This window comes from Hippoglossus stenolepis, chromosome 19, assembly GCF_022539355.2.
Source record: "Hippoglossus stenolepis isolate QCI-W04-F060 chromosome 19, HSTE1.2, whole genome shotgun sequence".
NCBI classification, from domain to species: Eukaryota; Metazoa; Chordata; class Actinopteri; order Pleuronectiformes; family Pleuronectidae; genus Hippoglossus; species Hippoglossus stenolepis.
The window spans coordinates 14083543-14108606 of NC_061501.1; the positions used below are offsets into that span (position 1 = coordinate 14083543).

Consider the following 25064-nt stretch of genomic DNA (forward strand, 5'->3'; position numbering starts at 1 on the left):
CTGTGTGTTCATGAAAATCGTATGAATATATTATTAGTAATTTTTTTTTTAAGTTCACACATTTCCTGTTTGCAGGGACTCGTCATTACGCGACACCAAATTGTATAATTGCTCTTCCCTGGATTTGTACCAGAGGGTTGCGTCTGCGATCTCAATCTGACCGAGGACTTTGTGCCGTGATCTAATTTCCAGCTGAGCCTCGCAGGACGACGGGTAACAACACATTCTCTCCCACATGGTGGCGAACTTAATAACACGATGGCTCACTAGCTTCACGGTTTATGAACTGACAAAACGGCACATTTCGCCACAGCGTCGTAATGATGATTAGCTGTCTGTGATGAGACAGTCACACATCAGTGTTTTCTCTCCGCATTTAAACAGAATGTGCTCGGGTAAAAATGACAGGATTGTTCATATCCTTACAGTCGCTGTCTTCCGAACAAATGTTGAATTTATTTGCTTTCAAGAACCCCATCAAAGCCCTATATTAGCAGGGCCCCTTGTTTTTTTTTAGGACTTCTATGTTTTGTATTCTGTCGGTTTCATCGCCGCTCGGTAAGCTGCAGGAGCTGAAGGCACAGTCTGGTGAAAACTCGCCGGATGCTGCAGGTTTAAGTACCACGTTGAGCAGAAAATCCCTCACCCTCTTCAATCCCGCCACCACCAGCCCTCCCTCATATGGCTTCATCCTGACCCCTCCACCTCACCTCTACATCCCCCCTTCCCCTTCATCTTCCATCCCCCGCACCCACAGTGAACGCCACTCCAAGTGAGAGAACGCGCGCTGATGGCCCCTCATGTCGCAAACAGCAGGTGCTCGTACATTGTGTTTGTAGCATGTAAACAACTAAATTAGCGTCTTTCCGTCTCCTACAATGAGGCAGAATCCAGTAAAAGAAAAGCATTCGAACTATTTGAAACATTTCCCCCCAAATTATTTAAGGTTTTTCACTTGTAGAGAAGTTTAGTTATAGGTTTTATCTTTGCTTCTCCCGTTTAGTTTTTAGCTCAGTCAAATCAACTGAGCAGATTGATTGTTGATATTGATTTTTCCAAGCATTTTGGTTCATCTACTCGGACCGGAGCCACTGAAAGATTTGTGCAGATGTTTCCTCACATTTGTCTCGGAATGATCAAAGTAGAAGGACGAACATTGATGCTGCAGTGCTGCCGATGCTGTTCACTGCCACGTGTAGTCGTCTTAAGTCAATTTAGTCTCATACTCAGCCTTCAAATCAACATAGTTGTAACGTTTTATTCCTTCTTACCCCAGAAAATATGCAGATTCCTCCAACCAGTGCAGTGTTTCCTCTGAATCTGCAGATTGTTGCCTTGATGAATCATTTAGTCCATAAAAAAGCAAACTCGGTTCTGTGAACACCGCTGCAGTTTACGAAGAGCTGTGCTTTGGGTTTAATGCTTGAACAAAAGACTCAACCAATGAATCGATAATAGCTAACAGATAAATCAACTCGTCCTTTCATCTGCGTTTCACTGCATTTTCTCTCAGATATTTCTGTGTATGCATCGCAACCTTGCTTCTTCTTCTCTGAATCAGGTGTAAAACATTCAAAACTGAATCAGGAAAACTGTCTGTACCGAGGTTAAAACATATACTGAAGAGATATATGTTATATTTCGGTTGGACGAGGTCGTTGATGTGCTAATAGAACTGCACCTGTGTATTAAAGACGCAGCACATGAGAGACACTTAAAAGCCTGGAACAAAACAAACGACCATACATTTCCTTCGCGATGTCGCCTTCGCAGGTGTGTGCATGTGTGTGTTCTTGTTTGTATATCTCTGTCTGAGCTCACGAGCATGTGTTTGCATGCGTGTGTGTGTGTGTGTGTGTGTTTTCTCTTAATGGTACATCTGCACTAAATTGGCCCCCTGAATACAGTCCCGCTCTGCCAGTGGTTTTGTGAGCTACAAGTGTGGAGAAACAAAGAGAGCCAGGGAGCTTCAAAGCGGGCGGGTGACATTTCGGGCTTTCCATCTTCAAAGCTCTATTTGCTTTTGTACTTCCTCTTTGAGTATAATTATATATATATATTTATTTTTTTTACCAGAGGATTACAGCTGTCTGAAAACATAAAACATTTTCGAGAGCCATTTCGTAACATTTTCAATAAAGCAATGCACAATGCGACATCTGTTTTTATGTCATTATTCTAAACATATTTATTCCACCGTTATTTGCTGCTATGCGACACGACTTGTGTAGCGCACTATATGTGATAGTGCTGTACCTTATTGGCAACTATTGGCCGTGGATTGACCGTTGACCCACCAGAGCCCCCCCCCGGTGAGTGTCTCCAGATGGGGGAGACGTGAAATCCACCCTGTCCCCTCATTTTCATTCACCTCTCTTCCTCTCCTTCTCTCTTGCTTCCATCCCCCTCATCCAAGTGCCTGTCTATAATTCATGTCCAGGTGCAGCACCAGCTTTCTTTGGCACTAGGCTTGAAAGATGAAAAAAAGAGACAGATGTTCAATTTTCCCTTTTTGTACATGTCTCTATATTTGCTTGTGTGCTCTCAGACCTCTTTTGCCCCACTTTACCTGTAATGCAGATTTTTTGTTTAATGGCCCCTGTAGTTCAGAATGTGCTGTAATTATGGTTTGTGACTGGACGCAGCGGTTTGCACTTGGTCAGAGTGTTTGTTGTCGTCTCTGAGTTCGTGCGGCAACTTCATATGAAGCAGCACGAATGCAAAAAAAACACGTTTAACCAGAATTTACTGAAAGATTCGTTAATAATGTGCAATTTAGTTTCTTTTTTTCTTTCCTCTTGGCTGTCGAATTTAAAAAGCGGTCATCATCATGAGTGCCAAGATATTCCCACGGCACAGCTGTATTTACTTGCAGCTTCTGTGCATCTTGTCATATAGAAGGCGCGAACACCACACACACACACACACACACACACACACACACACACACTGACTGCAAAGCGGGGGTGAACTCTGCAGGTGGGTATCTATATTGCAAAGTGACATGTACAGTCTAATGCACAGCGGAGGCCTGGAGAGATCCAGCCCTGAACTCGACGTAATGACTTATTCAAGGATAAATGTATTTATTTATGTCCGTGTTTCATTTGCAATCAGAGGAGACATGCTGCACATTTGTATCCTTGTTCCGTTTCATTTCAACCCCCTAGCATTTAACATTCAAAAGCTGCACACTATATATGTAGATGGTTACAACGAAGGACCGAACAATGTGATTGGGGTAAAATATCCAGATCAGCGACTCAAGAATATAGAGATTTATCATTTAGATTGAATGATAATTGTGGCGCCTCTTCTTTCCCAAAGAAACATTCTTTGGCCGAGTGTTAACAGTGCACGAACCCGCCTGCAGAGACTTTATTTAACACTTTCATTTTGCTGTTCGACCAACTCACCCACAAAATGAAGGAGAATTTGCTCCTGCTGAGCAAATATGCAGCCCGTGGTTGTCATATCTGCCAGTTTAACACTCACGGTCACTGAGTAAAATTTTAACTGCACGCACCTTGTTGAGACATTAATTATGTAATTTAAATTATGGCTCTAATGATTTGAAAATTGCACTCAGTCCATCCGCAACTTTCATATGAAAATGATAACTCATCAGCCCTAATTACAGCGACGCTACACTGTGTTATCAAGTGTTTTTATGAAAGGAGAAACTGTCCCAACGATAAAACAAGAAAATCTCTGCGTCTGTTTGTCCTTCAATGTTCTCAACAACCTTCAGACCTCAAACTTGAGGCAGGCGCGTTACCGAGGACCCAGAAAGTGGAGGTCTGTACAAATGAGCGGAAGAAGGTGAAGAGATGAGTGAACATGCCTGAAGGAAAATCCAGGGTGTCATTTAGTCATTAGCAGAGGTTGCCACCTGACAGATCTGTGTTTTCACACCTCTGCAGAAATCTTTTGGAGAAGAAGGAAAGCAATAATACGGCGTAGATACGTTCTGAGACAAATGTAATGACAACTTTCGTACTGGATTCAAGATGTTATGTTATGGTTTTGATCATGTAATTGTGGATAGTAATTTCAAATAGCAAGAAATAGGATTTGTTATGCGCACATTTATGTTCACATGTTCACATATCAGCCTGTGTGTGTGTGTTTGTGCACATATCTCTATATGCGTGTGTGTGTGTGTGTGTTCTGAGTAAAGACCAGTTAATAGGGAAAATGTTGATTTTTCGGTTAGGGCGGGATTGGGAGTAATTTGTGGGTTTGGGTTTGGAAAGAAGCAGCTATGGATAGTGTATAGGCCTGTGTGTGTGTGTGTGTGTGTGTGTGTGTGTGTGTGTGTGTGTGTGTGTGTGTGTGTGTGTGTGTGTGTGTGTGTGTGTGTGTGTGTGTGTGTGTGTGTGTGTGTGTGTGTGTGTGTGTGTGTGTGTGTGTTTGAAACAAATACCAGAGGGATGCATTTCAAAATAGGTCGTCGCTAATCCCCCTTAAAAAATGAACATTCCCCTGCCGTGCACTCATCTGAAAGAGAGAGAAACTACAGAGGGAAGACAGAAAGAAAAGACAATGAATTATGGATAAGTTTTAAGAGGGACATTGCTCCCTTGTCTCCTCACACTTTTTCCCCCAATCTCTCTTTTTCTCTACGTCTTCCGCCTCCTCTTAAATCGATACGGGCTGACTGTCATGGGTCAGTGGCCTGTATGCATCAGGCTGCACTGCTACAGAGGAGCGTCTCCCTGGGCTCTCTGCGGAGGCGATAACTCGTTCCTATCTCAAACCTCTCTTTAAGGGACACCCTCTTTCAATTTAACTCCAATATCCACCTCAGATTGACTTGGGATGACACAAAGGGAAGGAATATATATGTATGATCTCTATTTCTCTGGGAAGAAAGTGGGCACGCCCCAAATACCTGCAGCCATATCCTTGCAAAGACATTGCGGATTATTTTATTTTAATAATAAATATATCTATAAAGTCTGCTGTACAGGAACATATTTTAATTATGCTTTTGCTAAACCCCACTTTTCTTAGTTACTGCCTTGTCTGCTTTTTGTTCTTATAATGAAAGGTAGACAAAGGCCGACTCTTCATTTCTAGCCATTCACAGTTTTTTCTTTTTTCTGACTTTTTAATGTTTCCGGCTCATTCAAGACTAATTTTAAAACAATTATCTTGTAAAAGTATTGGGAAATTGTACTTCATGGCTGCAGTACATTGATTAAAGCTCAAACAGGGAAGCAAATGGTAGCCAGACCTAACATTATTAGTATAAAAGCAAAAACATATAATTATAATTACTCAGACAGACCAGATGTCATGTTCATGCTTTATTGTTCGTATTTCACAACAATATGTTTCACTTTTAGCATTACGAGACAACATTTTGCTAATACAAAGCTATCACAGATGACTGAGGTTTCTTGATGGTGGGATACAGAAACATTACTTCCTCTTTCTCATGTTGCCTCCCAGTTGCTATAGTGGCGATCTATGAAGTGTGGAATACATTCACACATCGGAAAACATCGCAGGGTTGAAAAAGTATGCTCCCACGTATTGTCCATCTCAGCTGATTTACTGCAAACTAACGTGAAGACAAAGTTTACTCGCCGCAGGTTGAAAATTAGCTCGGTCATTTACTTCCGTTTACACTTCTGGCTTTTTAGCATAAGTCGCAACACAATTGCGGAAAAGGGTTAAGTAGGCGGGGCTACATATCGTGAATTACTGCACAAAATGGGGATAGAAATCCTCAGTACTGTGCGATTACTGCTGTAGATAGTGAACTAGTACATTCCTTTCATTTGAGCTTTTTTATTCTTGGTTGTGGATGGAGACAAAACTACAAAAAGAAAGTGGAGATATTCAAAACTTGACAAAAATCTATGTGAAATCAGAATCCACGGTGGCCCATCCTCCTTGAGATTATGAACTTTTCTTATTTCAAGGCCGACCGTTGTCTCTGTGCATCACAGTGGTGTGTGTGTGTGTGTGTGTGTGTGTGTGTGTGTGTGTGTGTGTGTGTGTGTGTGTGTGTGTGTGTGTGTGTGTGTGTGTGTGTGTGTGTGTGTGTGTGTGTCTAGCCACAGGCCTGCTCACACTCCAAGTCCAATTACCTGTGTTAAAGCCACATCTGAGACAGGGGGATTACAGCATATTATTCCAGCACAAACAACAGTCTCTCTGCCCACCACGCTGCGGGCAGCCAGATGCAGGCGGACGAGGAAGGTGTGAGAGGTGTTACATTAGCACCTGGATGTGCGAACAGCAGACTAGTGACCTTTTACCGGCGACTGATACACTACCTGGAAGACTTGTTCGCCTCCTGCCGAATCCTCCTCCGTCCTCAACTCTGTTCGATACCTCGCCGCCCCTGCCTCTCACGTCCTCCCTCTTATTTCTTAGTCTGTCTTTGTCTGATCTTCTGCTTTTCTTTCTTTTTTTTTCTCTCGTAAAGTGCACTTTCATTTCATCCTCTGTGACTATTAAAACGGTCTCCGCAGAGCCGTCGCCTGTCTCCGTTTCTCTCTCTCGTTTTTTTTGACAGTTGATATTTTCACCAGAGGATGTTAGTCAAGATGTCGCCTCTTCCTCTTGACTTGTTGTCACCACTTCAGACTGTCTTTGAAATTAATGTTTGTGATGCAAAGTACGTGATTAAACCTCCTCAAGGCACCTCCCGTTCCCCAGAAAGACCTTGAAGAGTACGTGCCCCGTTTCCAAACACTTTTAATAAGAGTGATCTGACACCATAATTCTCCAGCCATAATTTCATATCCTTCTTTTCTAGTTTTTTTGTTTTTTTTGTTTAACTATTACATTTTTGTCCTCTCTGTCATGTAACAGCACCATGCTTGTACAAATCGCTCTGCCTGAGACACACGACTTCCTTCCAGTCACCTGCCAGGGGCTCTAATTAGACTGATAAGCAGTGCAACTGGAATCAGCTCTTCCTGGTAATCAGCCCCACGGAGCCCAGACAGACGGCTAAATGAGGGGGAGATGAGCCATGCAGCCCAACAGGTGTCCTTAAAAAGACAGGGAGGTGTGAAGCCTTTTGCAGAATCCTCGTTGCTTGTCTCCAGCGACTTGAGAGTTCAGCTAGAGGAGAGTTTTTGGTATAAATGGAGAGATTCTGCAGCTATTTCGAAAATTAATCGTGAAAAAAAACTGTGTGCCGGCGTTTCTGTGGAGTGTAGATTTAATCATCGTGCTGTGAGAGCTGCCGCACTTTTAAAAGGAATTGTTTGAGAGACTCTGCAGTGAGGTGATTGATTCAGAGTGAAGGGGGAACTTAGACAAAAGCAAACACACTAGTCAAACTGTGTACTTTTTGATTTTTTTGATTGTATCCCAACCTGAATACACTTCTTGCTCTTCTCTTTGCAGTCGTAGCTGCTCGGCTTTAGACCTATAATGATGATTATCACATTTTGTCCTGAAGCAAAATAGTAATAAAAAAAAAAAAGCCGGTTGACACATCAAGACAGGCTGAATGCAAAGTGATATCAGAACTAATAAAATCTCTGAAGGGAAATGTCATATTTCTCATTTTGACACCTGCGTGAGACTGTTGTGTTACACTTTCATTTTACACCCACCACTCCCAGCTGTACACAGGAAAGCAACACGCCGAGATTAGCGCCGCGATGCGCGGAGCAGCCAGGCAGATATAGGAAGAAGCTCCGGGTTACTTTATCCACTCTGTGAGGGAAGATGTCCTCCGCACTAACATCTGTAGATGCGGTTGGAGGGATCGACTTAAAGGCCACTGGCAGCAAATGTGTTCACTTTGACATTAACCTCCTGCAGCTGAAAGCATCTTGAATACCTCAGTGGGAAAAAAAAAATAGCCTTGGAAATTTAATCTTGAGGCTCAGACAGTGCATTAGATGGAGCGGGGGAGGCTAAAAGGGACAATGCAGAAGCTTCGCAATCAATGCATCCTTCAAGTGATTTTTATCTATATACATACTCTGTCGGGACCACATTAGCAGCTCAGCATATTGCAGGTCTGATTTAGGATCCATTTTGGATTGTGTTACAAAATGGTTGCATCTCTCTCTCTCTCTCTCTCTCTCTCTCTCTCTCTCTCTCTCTCTCTCTCTCTCTCTGATTTATGCTGTCACATCTATTCATCGAGAGTGCACCCTTTCATCTTGAAATAAAGAAGAAGGAAAGAAATCAAGCATAATCAGTCACAACAGAAAGTAAATCAGAAAGATGCCGAGTGTATCTGTTTGTAATAACAAACCACATTCGTTGGGCTTTGTTATGTGAATTTGTTTTAACTCTCTGACACAAAATGATTAATTGCACATTAATTCATCGTGAAAAGAGTCACTTGCAGTGGTGAAACCGTCATTTCATAAAGAAAAGTGTTTGTGTTGGTTTCAAGGCCAAGACTGACATTTCAAGCAATGCATTGTCAATAATTTTAAGTAGTTATGAATTGTTTTCATATTCATCATAGAGTCTGACAGTCAAGCCTACACAAGTGTATTCTTTTAGTTTGTACAGACTTGTGTTTTTCATAAATCTATGAGTTGATAGCAGTTTTGTTTTTCCAATCATTTTCCTTAAAATGAATTCATACTGCATATAATAGTATATCCCTGGAGTTTGGTTGTGGTTTGGTTATTTGATGCTCTAAACATGGGGGGGGGAGACATCATGATTGACAGCTGAGACTGACTCATGACTGGTCGAGCATGTGTATCGACAGGACCTCGCTAACGTGGCTCCATCCCGTTCGTATGCAGAGTATTTGAGCTTCAGTCATACACTCGAGACGACAAACATACTGTATCTCTACATGTTTATATTGTTCCACGGTGGATCCCGTTTACAGAAGATATCCACTTGATGACTCTCAACCTGACCCCCTTGCTTATTCCCCCCTGTCTCTCACCCTCTCCCTCATACTCCTGACTTGAGTGATGGCGTTTGTGATTCCTAATGACAGTCGGAACAAATCTACGTTAATGAGGTCACATTGAGTTCCTCTTCGTTTCTTTTTTTTTTTTCTCCCTTTCTCTGAAATCACCCTTCACAGTCTCTCGTACAATCAACCGGTTTCAGATACTGGTTTACTGGATCCGAGCTCCAGTAAACCAGCATGCAACGGATCCATTTTTTTCCATCAGGAAATCCTCCCTGCAAAATGGACACCCTGTCCCCCTGTCCATATCTTTTTTTTTTTCGAGTGTACAAGACCTATTATCCTTGAGTCACTGGAGCTCATATCCTGTAATGCCGCTTGATCTGTTTCCAAACTCTACCTCTGCTTTGGCATATTCATCGTTTTATTTAGGTTTTCCAGTGTGTATTTGCAGACGTCTTAGCTGCCTCATCTATGATTACGCATTTATCTATAGCAGAAGAGGTATGTGCGTGCGAATGGGTGAAGCACTCCATCCACGTAATGATGTGTGTTTCTCTTGGCTTGAGCAGGATGTCTGCGCCAACACATCATTGCGATTCATTCCAGTCATTTGCTTGCAGAGAGCGAATTGTGGATGAAAAGCGGCGACGCACATGCAGTCGTGTGTGTTGTGTCCGTGAATATGTACATGTGTGTGCACTTGCGAGGTGTGCAGTGTGCCCTCCTGTGTGTCAGTGTGCGTACTCAGTATGTGTGTGCTCAGTGATGTGGTTAGTACTGTGGAGACCTGCAGGAGACGGTCCGTGGAGAGAGCCTGCAGGATAATTGCTGCCACAGTGACAGGTAGGGCTGCCTCTGTCAGAGTTCCCTCAGTGGGGAGGCAGAGGAAGAGTGTGTCTGTTCGTGTGTGTGTGTGTGTCTGTGTGTTCATGTGTGTGTTCAATTATGTGTGTGTGTGTGTGTGTCAGCTTCACCATCTCTTCCTCCAATGAGCATTTCCCCAGTAGGCTCCCTTCTGACAGTGGCAGACTTCCAGATGTTTTCATCTTGTATTTCGCACAAATATCCAGGGAACCAAATGCAGCATCTTTTACAGAAAGCAACATTTTTTTAATCATTTGGATTCAAATTTAGCCAAGAAAGTACCTCTGAGTAATGTATTTTATCCAGAGTATCACACACTAAGTACATTTCAGTTGCTGAATACGATGAAAGACTCCGGATGTGTTGAGACTCTTCAATTGCTGAAGTTTCCCTGAAGGCTGCAGTAAATGGTTTTTGTGCATGTCTTTCTGACAGCAAGGCTGCCGGCTTGTGTTATTGGAAAAGGTCATCCGGAGAATCAGCAGCATGGCTCCGCAGCCTGCTGGACTTCTGAAGACCATGATTGTTTCAGATGTGCTTTGTTCAACCCATTACTCCCTGTAATCCACAGGCCTATCCTTTCTTTCAGAGCGATTGTCAGATGCAGTTTCAGTCACATATGTCACACATCTGCAGATTGTCATCTCTGAGAGCGAGCGTAAACGATGCCAACGTGTCCCGGTGAGAATGCAGAGTGACATCGGTGGAGTTTCTCCCACATCTGGAGGTGTCTGTTCCCCCCCGATCTCCTGCAGTCCGTGAAGAATTGGTGTCAGCACCTATCAAACGCAAAATGCCTATTCTACACAGAGTGTCAGAGCAGCCACATTCTATTAATCAACCAGTCGGCAAAGAAACAGATATAATGTGTGTGTCTGTGGCTGTGATTGTATGCGTCCGCGTGCACTTTCCCATCTGCACATGTGCAGCAAAGGCAAAGACTCGTCCAGGTATATTATTCAGCCATCTTAGCAAAAGGGCCTCTAATAAGGCTAGGATGCAATTATAAATGTGTCATGTGTGTGTCCTGTTTGAAAGGGGAAGTGGCCCGTAACGTGTTTGATACCAAGCGCCGCGGCAGGGTCTGCGGCGGACACAGGGCGCATGCTGATTGAACCACCGCGGCCATTACAGCAGCTAAAACCCAGGCTTCATCTCCGAATCCCTTTATTCCACAGTGTTGTCTTTTACCATCAGCTCTAATGTGTCAACAAGAAAAGCGAAAACACGGCATGACATCTTAACGTTTTGTGTGTTTTTTTCTAAGCCCTGTGTTGCGGGGGCTGTATTCAGTTAGTGAAGGTTTGTGTTGTGTTGATTTAGGCTGAATAACAGCAGTTGGTTTGTTGGGGAGCACTGTTGGCTTATCCACAGGCAGCGATCGATCAGGGTGAATAAACACCGAGGCAGCCAGGAGCCCCCCCGCTGTGAACAGCATGGTCCGACCATGTGACAGACATGGTGGTGTGTGATTGGCACCGCTGATTGGACATTTGAGTGTTATGCTGTCATGGGTATCGTCTAGTTCGGTTTAGAAGAGAGGAGAAGGAGCCTCGGTTTCTGTTCAGTTGAATTATTTAACCCTAGATGTACTTTTCAAGGAATTAAAGTGAACTAAACTATTATATCTGATCATGTTAGATTTCTACATAAGCATATTTTAATCAGAGTTGACATGATCAGTCAATTGACAGAAAACTAATGAACCTCAATTTTGATAAATGATTCATCTTTTGTAAAGGTCTCTCATCAAGCAAAATGCCAACGTTTAGGAATTTTTGCTGTTTTCCTGTTTGGTAATTGCAAATTTGATAAAGGCTGCAACCAAAAAGTTGTTTTCATCATTGATTAATCTTGCGGTTAGTTTCTTGATTAATAATTTGGTTCAAGGTCTCGTAACATTGTGCTTCGCAAAAATGCAGAGTTGACTTTTTGATTTATTTTGGATTTTTCATGTTTTACTGTCACAGGGAGCAAAAGAGAATGCAAGCATGCTTTTTTCATAACTATAATAATGCAAATAAATAACCTATTATTATATAACCCTAACCCAATATTACAATAGTTGCCAATTGATTAATCGACTGATAGTTTTAGCTTGAAATTGAATAATGTGTGGTGAAGCTGTGAGCTTGGACCTCAGGACATTTTGAAGGCCCATTCATTTGCTGTTTTAACACTGATCAATTAATCAGTCGAATTGAGAAATAGACTAAATTGACTGATAATCCAAAGACCCAATCCCAAAAGGAAACGCTGGCTAGTTGCAGATGTTGATACTTTTATTTTATTCTCCTCCGGTTCTCCTCCACCTTGTCCCCCGGCTTCATTTCTAGGTTCTTCTCAGAGGTTGCGGGTCCTGTGATTTGGTGTGTTGATTTATAGAACTCAAGGAGCGGAATAACAATTGATACGAGCAGAATAACAATTGATACGCATGAACGAGAAGAGACAGAGGAGAGGAGTTTTCCCCCAGAGATTGCCTGGGGGGGGAGTGAGTGAGTGAGTGTGTGTGTGTGTGTGTGTGTGTGTGTGTGTGTGTGTGTGTGTGTGTGTGTGTGTGTGTGTGTATGTGTGTGCATGTGCATGGTCAGGTCAAATATTAAGTTGTTTACAGGATGTTTATCTTTACCATAACAATCGGTGCTCACGTGAAAGTCATTTTTGTAGAATATCTTCAATGATGCATTTCCTACAGAAGCTGCACTGGAGGTACAGGAAGAACAGAAAACTAATCCTTATAGGAGCAGCAGCAGTATCTGTGGACTGATTTACATTTTGATAAGCACCAGTGTGCACAAGTCAGATGTAAAGGGGTCATTTACGTGATGCATACAATGAATATGCTGCTGCTGCTGCTTGGAAGTCAGCGCTGTGGCTCCTCGTACACGACGCAATGAAGGAATATCATTCTTTTTCTTTCCCGCCTTGGATTTTGACTGAAAAGTGCCGGTTGCCATGCATCTTATCCGTCAGAGGAGGAGGGGGGGGGATCAGGTGCATCTCCCTTCTTTCCTTTCCTTTCCTCCCCCTCTCCCTCCCCCCCCTTGCCGCCGTCCCCCCTCCGCTCTGATAGGTTGAGACAGCCATCATATGTGCAGGGGGAAAAGTGATGGGCGGAATGGCAGCTTTAATATCGGAGCGATTGCCAGCTGATAAGGCTAACGGCTGTGGAGAGGCGTGAGCATCAGCCCTCCTCCGCAATAAACACTTTCATTTTGTTTGTTTGGAGTGACGGATGGAGGGATGGAAGTGGTGAATAGACGACTTGAGGAGCCCGGGAAGGGGGGGGGAGATAGATGGAATGGATGTGGATGTTATTCAATATTAACAGATCAATCAGAGGCTGGTGAAATATGTATTTTGTCAACTATAAACCCCCGTTAGGCCAAAGAGGGAACATTACAATCATGTGACGGCGGCGGCTGCTGCTGTGCCGCGTTGAAACACAAAATACTTACAGCCTACAGTGGGTGATTTGTCTCCCGACGCTGAATTTATATTGCTCCTAACAATAACAACCCTGTCTTGTATCAGAAAAAATGAATATATATATTCATGACTTTAAGCTCTGATGACTTTATGATAATCATTTGTGAACTGCTATTAGAATCTATGATGGGGACGCGACGCCATCGCTTCAGTTTTGCAGCATATGGTGGAGAAAAGCAACGTTTTAATCAAATTATATTTTGCCACCTGATAATTTGTGTTCAGCGCATCTGCTGCTGAGCAATTTAAAGGTCACTTGCTTGAATTTTTTTCCCCGTGTTTTCACTCGTTGGCGTCCATGAAAGGGAACAATGTTTAGAGTCGTTCTGTCGGCTGACGATAGAAACGGTGAGTCCTTGGTGATTTTTGAAGCTTCCCTCATTTCGTCCTCTTCACCTTGTTGAATTTTTCCAATGCTAAACAGAAACAAATGGATGGTGTTATAAAATAGACGCACATTTCTTCATGCACATGTAAAGTCTTTAAAATGAAAATGGTCCTTTTGCGATAAATGGTGGTCTCGCTGAAATAATTTAGCCATGGAGGCAGAAATTGCATGTGGCTGTGATAAATGAACTATATATAGAGCTGCGTTGGATGTGAAACAGACCTACTTTAAAATTCTAATTTAAAGTTTTAATCCTTGAGATTTCAGTCCTGGTAGATTTGGAGTTCCTGGTGGTAATATCAAGTTTAATGATACAGCAAAAAACTCAGAGCAGCTACTTTCTCAGAAAAGCAGACGAGCAACTTGCAAGGTAACGATGACCTAATTACCCGAACGGAAATTAATTGGCTGTTGCTATAAAAATGCAAATAGTCTGAATTTTTTTCATTTAATGAGAATCTTACGTGTTATTACTTAAACTGCTTATTTTGAAGATGGTAATGATTTCAGAAATCTGTAAACTTCTCATACAGAATCATTGTGGGTATATAATGATGTTAATATAGTTTTTTATAAAGATGTTTCAGGTTCTAATTGCTGTTATATTGAACATTGGTGATTGGTCCACCAAAAGACATTTCTTCACAAAACACCAGTGATCCACATTCAATACATTTGTACTGAACAGTCCCAGATCATCAGGAAATTCTCTGCAACAAAACTGTTGCACATATATGGAATTTCAATAGAAAGCACATGAACATGAAGCACATTTGAAAACATGAAAGAAGCCTTTTTGCTGTACTGTGTTTTTTTCCCCCCACCTCCTCCTCTTCCCTCTGAACTTCTGATGATTTGGCTCAATGTGACTCGGAAACCACAAAGATCAAATGAGCAGCCGGGATCAGATCTCGATATTAGAGATCAGACCTGGTAGACTCAGACAATGCCTATTAAAATGGCTGGAGGAGCCTCTCTGAAATGAGACCTGACATCTCTTTTCCACAGTCTGTCAGGAGTATTTGGTGGCTAATTTGAGGCTTACAAAAATCTGTGTGCGTGCCAGAAAAAGGGAAAGAGAGTGAGCTCCAGTGGGAGGTTAATATAAGGGGTGACCAAAGAGAGATGCTGCAGGCTGTTATCTGTACAGTCGCTGACAGAACAAGCAATCCATTGGCTGGAGTCTCTCTGCAAAAACTCAGATCCATCCAGTTGCCAGCTAATGAGCTTGGCAAGTACATTGTATTTACATTTAAAGTGGCTGTTGGGGGGCGTCCGTTCCCTCGCGGTGATTGAAGAAGACCTCGGCTTTGATTCACAAGTAAACACTGACCTTCAGGCTACTTTGGTTTCACTTTAAGTCGGTTAATGTCAGCATGTCAGTCAAACCTAGAGCTGCAGCCGCTGTGATGTGTGTGTGTGTGTCGATTCCAGGCTAATCTTTCGTAGCTTGACTCATGATGTGTTGCGACCCCAGAGGGCGCCTCATTAGGACCAAAAACGTTGCGTGACCTTTTAGCAGCTTTGCATCCCCCCCCACCACCTACGCCCTCACCCAGCTGGGCCCAATTACCTCACTCATTACCCCTCCCCTAAATAGCATCAGAACCGAGCAGGTACCGGAGCTATCTATGGAGCCGCCATTCGTCTGCGACTGAATACAGGGGGCCACGATTTCTCTCCTCTCACTAATTACTGTAGATTTTCTTCTTTTTCCCTCCTCCTCCTCTGCCTACTTCTAATTTAAAGACTATGAGTGTATATTTGACCTTTTCCGCTCTCTCGCCACCGCCCTCTTCCTCCGTTTAGCCGCTCTCCATCAGAAACAGCGGGCCGACACCTAAAATATAACACGTCCCCCCTCGCCGCCTTGTTGATGAGATGATGGGATGATCAGCGTTTGCAGGATCTGTAATAACCAGAAAGAGAGCGAAGAGGCGACGGAGGAAGAGCAGGGGAGATGGATGATTATCCTAAAAGTAGCGTGCTTAATTAGATGGAATGCTGCATACATTGTGGACTGAGTGGAATCATTGGGATAGATTAAAATACTAATTAAACAGGCCCTCGCCGAATTTTGGAGTGTGAGGTGGGGTTCAGCTCTTCAGGGTCATTTGCATAGCCTTCATCTGGGGAAATAGGATTTAAAGGACCTGCTCTCTTTCTCTCCTTAACTCTCACTCTTTTTTTTTTTTATCCCTCTTCCCCTTATTACCAATCACATTCACATGCTAACAAACTCAATTAAAATCACGCTCATTTTTTTTAACCCCCTTTCTCTCTATAATTTGGCGTAATCTATTAAGGCCCCCTTTTGATTTTGTTTTTTCAATATAAATGTTTCCATCAAAGTGAGGACGGGGCCGTCGAGGACAGGAGGGGAGAGGAGTCGGCAGAATGTGTGATCTTGAATGATGGATATTTAACATTGCCTCACTTTGGCTCGATTTGCATGAGAATATATTTTGTGAACAAAGCTTGGAAAATAGCATGCCATACTTGATTAGATCAATAGATGTGAGGATCAAACTCGGGTGGTGTATTAATTACTGCGAGAACAAAGGGAGGAGCCGGAGTTATTGTGCGCTGTGCATGTACGAGCACTTCATCTGCTTTCTTGTAATCTTCAATAGCTCCGGCTCGATGTATGTGGGGGATAACAATGCCTTTTTATTGTTATATTTTCAGCCAGAGTAGATGTGTGGCTCTTGAGTGACAACGCCCAACACTTTGGACAACAACTGAACACATTGTTAAATTCTGGGTTTCCAGAGGATGGAGTCTTTTGTGCCACCAACCGTTGGATGGATGAAATTGGAAAGAAACATGTATCCACCTCTCAGGATTAATATTAATACCTTTGGTGATTCCCTGACATCTCATCCTCAGGTCAACATTTCAATTTGTCATATAGCAAATACCAGCAATACGACATTCCCAAGAGAAAATATAAAAAGGGCTTATGAGTAAAATATATCTGTATCTGTAAATAGCACTTTTCTACTCTTGACCACTTGAAGCTCTTCACGGTTCAGTTTTGACTTTCACTCATAAACTGCCAGCGCAGCACGTCAGGGGCGATTTCTGGTTCAGCACCTTGCCCAAGGGCACTTCGGCAGGTGGAATGGATCGAACCGCCGACCTTCTGGTTAGCGGACGACCCACTCTAACTCCTGAGCCACCGCTGCCATTATTTTCCTCAGTAAACATTCCCCTCGCCCGCGACCTCCGTTATACCAGACACATTCCGTATTAAGGGGATAAACAAGTCGCTCCTTCCCGCTGTGGCTTGTGTTGCAAGGTGAATGAAACAATGTGAACAGTCACGGTTTATCCTGAAAGTCTGATACGACCTCATCGTATACAATGCACCTGTCTAATCTGAACACAAACCTCCTGTTAAGCCCTTGTGTCCAAGCATAAATCCAGCATTTGTCATTATAGGCGTGGTACCACACTGAAGTTAGAATTAAAGCCATTCTGTGTTAAAGTAGAGACTCACAGAGCCACTAACATTAAGGCTATAAACTCAGACTGCTGTCAGCTGGTGGACTATACTGTTGATCGTTCTGCTTCTTCTCTTGATGAAGATTTTCTCTCTGTGTGTGTGTGTCTGTGTGTGTGTGTGTCATTGTCTATGACCGGTTTGACATCTGACTCACACTGCGAGATCCATCGCATCATTCTCACTTTCACCGGCCGCTCGTTTCTGCCTCGGGAACTGAAAGAATCTGCTACTTTGTCATCCAGCGCTCATACTCATCCCCTCCTCTGCTTTTGTCTCCCTGTGCAGTCCGACAGAAGCAGCAGCTGGAGAAGGAGACAGGCCTGAAGATAGTGGAGGCTGGAGTTAGTGATGTAAGTTACACTCACTAAAAATATCTGCTATTCACAGTGAGAGTGGGTGTGCTTGTGATTGTGTGCGTCCTGTGTGTTTGAGGCTCTCGGGACAGGAATAACTCGGTGATTTCAACTTGTCCTGGCATCCGTATCGTACCTGCAGCCTCAGTTGTGCAGCCAAACACTAATCTGTGGCAGCAATGAATTCCAAACACGTCCTTTTTTGCGTTTGCTTTGATTAGCGTTCCACCGCATTTGCTTCCGTCAGGTCTTTAAGAGCCTTTGTCTCCATGGCAAATAAAACACAACAAGACAAAAGCCGGGTGCATTTTGTGGAACTTAAAGTAAGTTTTGATCGTCGCAGCGGTGCAACAATCACCGGATTATCTTGAGTGCTGTCACTTTGCGGGGAGCCCTGAGGCTCCTGTGACATATTCATTGGAATAAAATTAAGAGGGGAACATGGAGGACACTCAGGATGATCCAGATGAAAGCAGAGCAAATGTGTATTCATTCAACACTGATAAATATTCATATGTATCAGAGGTGAGGATCTAATCAAGCACCCATTGAGGCGTCATAGCCCTCCATGCTTTCCTAGTAAATGAGTTTCTCTATGGAAATGAGACAGACAGCCTTAGACCCCTCAGCTGCCCTGATCATGATGCATGCTGGGACCTAAATGGATGTGGCCTATGCATTGCAGGACAGTTGCTATTGGCAACAAACGTCACACTCTGCAAAGACAAGATCATTTCCCCGTGTTAGTCCCCTTCTATGCCGTCTCCTTTTTGGTGTCACTGCCTTTCTTCGCCCATCTGCCTCCCACTTATATCTTTTTTAGCACCACATTTTCTCTCATCTTATTCCACACTGTGTCTTTATCATGTTCTCCTCAATTATCTCTGATTCGCGTTTTTTCTTTTTCTTTTCCCTTCACTGTGACTTTTGTCCCGTTCTTTGTCCGTCTCTCCTCGCCTCCTTTTCATTCTTTTTATTCTCACTCAGACTGATTCCTGCGCTTAGCCAGCACTGGTACAGGGCTGTGTTTGTCATATTGGGCCTATTTGTAGATAATTAGCTGCAATAATAGCCTCTCCGCGGGAGCCAGGGTGAGGGAGGGATGGATGGAAAGAGGGAGGGAGGAAAGGAAGAATCTGTCTTCCACCTCATGGGGAGAAAATCTGCGCCAGACTGTGTTTGTAGAAATGCATGTTAAGGAAGCGCGGCATTTACTGCTCTACAAATACAGAGTTGGCAAAGTCAAAACCCTGAAAACTCCCTCAGAGGGTGTTTTATGAGCTGCGGCTCTTATGTGGATGTGTTGATCTCACCCGTTTGTATCCAAGAAGTGGAGAGTTGAGGCTAAGTTGTGGAAAATAGTAGCTTTTGACAGGAGAGGCTGTGGAGTGGGCTCTTCAAATACATTAGTTTAAAAGGTGTTAAACCAAAAGCCTGCTTTTTAGTGGATTTGCAGTAAATTGACCACAGTTATGAGTGAATGCATGTAAGGGGGTTGCAGGATGCTTTAGTCTGCATATTAGAGGCAGAACTAGAAAAATGCTGGGTAAAATTGCTATGTGGATCCATAAGAGGTAGAAGTGAGGAATGAATCAAAACTCTGCTTCCTACCGACAGTGTTCTTTCTCTGAGCTCGTCTAAAACCGTCGTCGTGGTTGGTATCATTAAGTCTTATCACTGATAACTACCCCCCCCCCCTTCCTTTTTATTTAAGAGGTGACAAATGACAAAACAGCTCAGGAAGATGTCCAGATAGAGCGAACGTCAATAGCAGTAGATGCGGACGTGGATAAGCAAATGTCAAAGTGGGGGGAAGGAGACATCAATCAATAGGCCGAGCAATATCTACTCCATTATAGATCGCGGGCGAGTCGGCTTCCTAAAGAGGAGAAAAACAAGAGAAAAATGACTACTTTGTTTTTCTCAGATAATGCATGTTCGTGTGGGGGGGTGATAAGTAATGTCTTCTCTGATTATCATTCTTATTAACAGCTGTTTGCCGAGTGGGGGCTGCGCTGCAAATGGAGGTCCCCCTCACAGCGGCTCGTGACTCCTGCGAATGTGTGAAAAACTGAGAGGAGGAAAAAGAAGTGAAGTGGAGAGAAATTCTCATCTGACACACCTTTTGCAGCTTTAGCGCTAACTGGTTACTCTGATTCACACTGAACTGAAGCCATATATATATATATATATATATTTATATATACATATATTCGTGCTATTATCAGTCACTTAGTACTGTAAGTGTGGGAAAGTAACCCAGGCAAATCCCACCACACATCGGGTCCTCGACTAAAGGCACAAAGCTTTGCAACTGTTCGTCTCTTGCCACAGCTTCACCACCACCACCACCACCACCACCACCACCACCGCCTTTTCTCTCTCATGCAGGAAGGGGTTAGTGAGTCCCCCACCCCACCGCCAAGCTGGAGACATCAACCAGGCACCAGGCAGAAGGGCTGCTTTTGCTGGCAGCCATATACACACAGCATGGCTGGTACCAGTGGGGAGGGCAGAGCAGGAGAAGCAAGGCAATAAAAGGGAGGCTGAGAAAGATGTGCTTTGAAAGGGTCAGATATTTCTTTTGTGAAGCGATTGCCACGGTTAGTCAGTAAAAGACACACAGAGTGTCCTACTGTCCAAATAGGGACTTATAATGAATCGGTAATATCTTTAAATCTTACTTCAAGCCGGTGAGGGGAGGTTTGAGCTCTAAAATAATTTTCTGAGGTGAAACATCCCTGTGCCAATATTTCCCCGATTAAGGTCTTAATGGCCGATGCTTTGTTCTGCCACTAACGTGTCACTTTAGCAGGAACGTGCAGAAGCTTTCTTCTTCAGTGAAAATTTATAAAGTATATAAATCAGTTCTGAGATTAGTTGAAGTGGCAACAATTAAACCCAGACAGAAGCTGAGAAACCATTGCCTCAGGTATCACAGACTCTCTCCAACATACAGGTAACATGCATATCTGTGAAGGGGAAACTTGTATTTTCCCAGTTTTCCCATTTTCTTCAAGCCAATAATTTAGCTGGAAGGATGCAGCTCCGCGTCAGGCCTCTGTGTTCCCTGTGAGACGGTCCCCGTGTGATTAAGTTGGTAGTTAAATCGAGATCCGGTGACATTTTGACAGCAGTCTCATGTTTCGAGATAACTCTGGCAAACTGCTTATGTGAAGAGGCACTCATTAAGCAAAGAATTCCCCGAGCTGCGTGTCAACTGATTATTCAACCACTGCATGTAAGTCATGTATGGCAGGCCGGGAGTCTCTGCACTGTGCATGTGTGAGTTGTTTTTATGGAAATATCTGTGTGGTTGTGCGGTACTATTGGGCTTATGTGTGCGTTTTTCTTTCTTCTTTACTGACTGCTGACGTGAACAGAAATCACTGGTTTTCCATTTGATTTCCTGCTACGTAAAGGAAGCAACAAGTTAAGATCATAATCCAGGCACGGCTCAATCGAGAGGAATTGTGGGAGAATGCCACCGTCATGTGATCATCGAAAGCTTGCATTACATTTCTAATCAAACGACTTGGTGCGGCGGCACAGAGGCAAAACTCATCTCAGAGAAAGGTCAAATGTAATGATGACCTCTCACAGTGGATTTGAAGGCTTTCTTTCCAATATCCTGTTCCATCATTAATGCGAGGGCACATCTATTTCTCTGGAAACATAGTATATCAGGTTTGGAGTATTATTGTGTGAAATAGATTTAAATTCCATTTGCTGCTGGTGGCATGTAGGAAATGTCCAGAATGTGAGTCCAGATCTCAACATTTAACACCCATTTGGCCAAATATGGCGTCTTTAAAGCCTGAGTTTTGTCTCACAAACTGTCTAAAACTCAAATATTTTCATTTTGCAATGATACAAAACAGAGACAACTAGAAAATCTATCATCTGACACAATAAGAATAAAAAATTACTAAAAAAGACTAAGCAATCGGTGCAGCTCGTATTCTCCTTATTCTCATTTCAATGTCAAGCTCAAATGCAAAGGGAACTCGAGCTACAGCTGCACATTATAATATACTCAGTGGGATCCAGTCCTTTCTGGTTCAGTCACTGGGGTGATGGCGGAACTCTTTTTTCACATGAATATTTATTTCCATATTTTTGATATGATACGCGCCGTTACCAGGCAGCATCAGTGCATTTTGCTCTCCTTTAATCAAACAGAGTCTGAAGACTGTCGCACACGCCACATAACAACAAATACCATGTGCAACCATCAGCAAATGCAATTGCTTCCAGCAAATGGAACAAATAATTTCAGAGGGGACTTCAAAGTAAAGCTATACTGACCATTTCCCCGCCAGAGAGCGGAGACACATACTCGAGCTGAAATAAATAAATAACTGTGATAAGAGCTGTACAAATTGATCTTGTACCGGCATGTGTATATGCTTTCCTCGTGTTGGTTCTTTTAAGCTGGGAATCACAAGACGAGGAAAATACATTTTTATGTTAATTTCAGGATCTCTTCTTCTTCTCGCTGTAGCGTCGCTCCTCAGAGGAAACAACGAGGTTGATGTTCAGCCCGGCCCTGTGTTGTGTTGTGTTGTGTTGTGTAGTGTTGTGCAGTGCAGTGCAGTGCGTACATGCCCGCGTGCAGCAGCCAGTCAATTCCACATTGGCCCTCAATTGCCGTCTCCACGTCGACAACATTTCCAATCTGCTTCAGACACTGTAATAAATCCAAACAATAAAAGAATTGCCGCCTATAAAAATTTCACCAGTGCGGAGGAAGGCCGGTCTGGCTGCTTTAAAAGTGGCTAAAATGCCATTACTGTGGCAGATCTGGATGTGAAATGTCATATTGGAGCAGCCCCACTGTGCCTGCAGCCGTGAGTAACACTGCCTCTTTGGAGACTCCAGCTGCCTCCCACAGATGAAAGACCATCCAGCAGCTCCGTTCCTCAGCAACCTTTTACCATCACCTGACCTTTGGACTGCAGAAATGCCTTTGATACCGCGCCATGCAGTTTGGTATTTGCTTCTCTCTCTGTATCGTGACGCGCGCTCTCTCCTGGGTAAGGGTGGACTTGTCTGATTTTAATGAGTGTCAGAATGTAAAGTGTTTACTCTCCTACCTTTCGCTTCTTCATGTTCCCCGCCGCCTTTGTTGAGGAGGAGGTGCGGTTACGGTGCGTAGTTGACACACCGGTATTTTTTACTCAGTTCTTCCACCTTTTGTATGAGGCATTAAACAAGAGATTTTTTCTTCCTCTCATCCTGGAAAACTAAAACCTCAATGCCAAAGTGGCCTTGGAGATGTTATGGAGGTTTACTCCACTTACACAGTTACACAAGTAATCAAAGCATGATATTCTTCTTCTCTTTAGTGGCTTCTCCCATTTCCCCACAATAACTCAAGTAGATTCTTCGTTCCAATCCTGGCTTCCATCTAACCCCAACTCTGGAGGTTTGTCTATAAAATGAAATTAGTAAAGACGATAGTAAAAGATAAGTGCAGCAGGGTGGATTCCACTGTTCTTCACAACGAGAAGGTCCTTGGTTTGAAACTACGTGCCACCCAAGGGTTAGGTGAGTAGGTTGTTTGTCTTTATAAAACTTCACAATAGATTGGCGTGCTGTTCAAAGCGAACCTCCTCCAGTGTCAGCTGACTTCATTCCCACTCTGCAACTTTCAAGGATGTCGAAACTGGAGAAGTTTTGAATTCACTGTCCTCTGCAGCAGATTTATTCCTTTGTGTCTCTTAAACGTCAGTAGAAATTTGTCAGTTCAACTTTGTCTGCATGTGGACCAAAAAAAACCCAGATGTTTACTGTTGATGGTTATATTTTCGAGGAAAAACAGTATTGTTCCTGTTAGCACCGTAGTTTCTGCGTTGCAGTTATCCACAGTGTGAGAAAACAAAGTAGCTCCGGTGACATTGTTGTGGGTGCAGGTCGACCAGCTCGCTGCATTTTAAAAGGAAATAGGAACTGACTGGAAACCCTGCTGCTTCCCCTCCACCTTCACCACAGTAAATTCCCTATAGCGATCAATGAATTCAACTCCCCCCGCTGCCACACAGCTCAGAATTTCTGTGCTACTGTTAAATGCTTTTAGTACTTTGACTGTCACTGGAGCTGTGTATGTACATCCTCAAATGAAGACCACATCTATAAAATAAGGAAAAATGTCAGTCTTTAAAAACAATTTTCAGTATTTTGCCTATTTATCGTATCACAAACTCTGCCTCCATTTCTTACAGTTGTTATATCCATCAAGATTTCTCTCTCGGTGGCTAATTTGCCAAAATTTCTGATCAAAATTATTTCTCAGTCTATCAGCTGTTCTGAGCTAACGTTAGTTGCATGAAAATGTCTCCAGATTTCTTTTAATGTATTCAAGCTGACTTATTTCTAAGAAAGAATAATGTAAAAGGCTCATGAATGCGGTTGACGACTACATCTCAAACTGTCAGGCTGAGCGTAAACTTCAGACGAAGTTACCTCAAGCGAAACCTTTCGTTTCCGATAACTTAACTTCAAGTTTAGTCTCAAAGTCAAAGGGCTGCCCCAAATCCAACAAAGCGGGAAAGAAATGCTAACGTTAGCCTTCGCCATGATATAATCTCAAGGTTCAGCAAATATCAGTTAGTGGCTCATATCAGTATCTCATACCCTATATGTGTTTCTTGGATTTTGACTTGTGTGGAAGTCATATTGTGCAGCTGCCACAGTTGAAAAAGGGTCTGTAATCTTTGCATAACGTAACTCAGATCAACATACATCAACGTACATCGTCCACCATGTGCACATCCGGCGAGTTCATTGCACACGATGCCACACTTGTTTGAACTGCAGCTCTGCCTGTTTGTGATCATTTGTCTGACGGCCGTCTGGCAGCTGCAGGAGCGGGGTTGAGGGCTGGATGCCCGGGGGAGGCCAAGGGTAGGAGGGGGGGGGGACCTGTGGTGTCCACAGCTGGATAGCATGGCAGAGGTTTTAAATGTCAGCGTTGAAGGGGGATGCGGCTGCCATTTGGCCTGACAAGCTGCATGCCAAGAGACTGGCAGCGGGATGCAGGGGCAGCATGCTCCCGGTCTCGGCCTCGGAGCTCTCACCTTCTGCCATTTATCATGCGGCTTCTTGCCTAGCGCATCTGGCACCTTAGCATTAGCTGGAGAAGCTTGTAGCTGCAGGCTAACCAGTGGGTTAGGCCACTTTTATTTGCTTTGACACTTTTAGTTTCGTGTTTCTTATGGTTTCAGAAAAGCAGCCAAAATATGTCAAAGACGTGGAGGAGTTCTTAAAAGTTCCGTTGAGACGAGTGTTGGGCAGATTTTGCTGCTGAGATATAATTTGTATGAATTAAATCTTAAGGTGGTGAAAAATATATGCATTAAACAATTATATGTTTAAGATGTTCAATAAAAGATGCACTTTTCAGGATATAATCAAATGTTCACGTCATAACTGTCTTTTTAACGCCACATTCCTAGTTTGTGGCTGATTGAAGCAGTAGATTAATTATTGCTCAGTGGGCACCGACTACAGAAACCACTTTACTCTCAGTAAATTAGATGTAATCAGCTGCCATATCATCTTTTATTGACTTTAATTGACTGTAATTGT

General features: G+C 43.2%; 1 protein-coding gene across 1 annotated transcript in view; it reads left to right on the forward strand.

The window, feature by feature from the left end:
* The window catches only part of ptprn2 (protein tyrosine phosphatase receptor type N2), a 125428-nt gene that overhangs the window by 61570 nt on the left and 38794 nt on the right, over nucleotides 1-25064 (forward strand). Inside the window, exon 11 of the mRNA XM_035142956.2 lies at nucleotides 17407-17471. Coding sequence (XP_034998847.1) covers nucleotides 17407-17471 — 65 coding nt within the window. The remainder of the gene's footprint in view (nucleotides 1-17406; nucleotides 17472-25064) is intronic.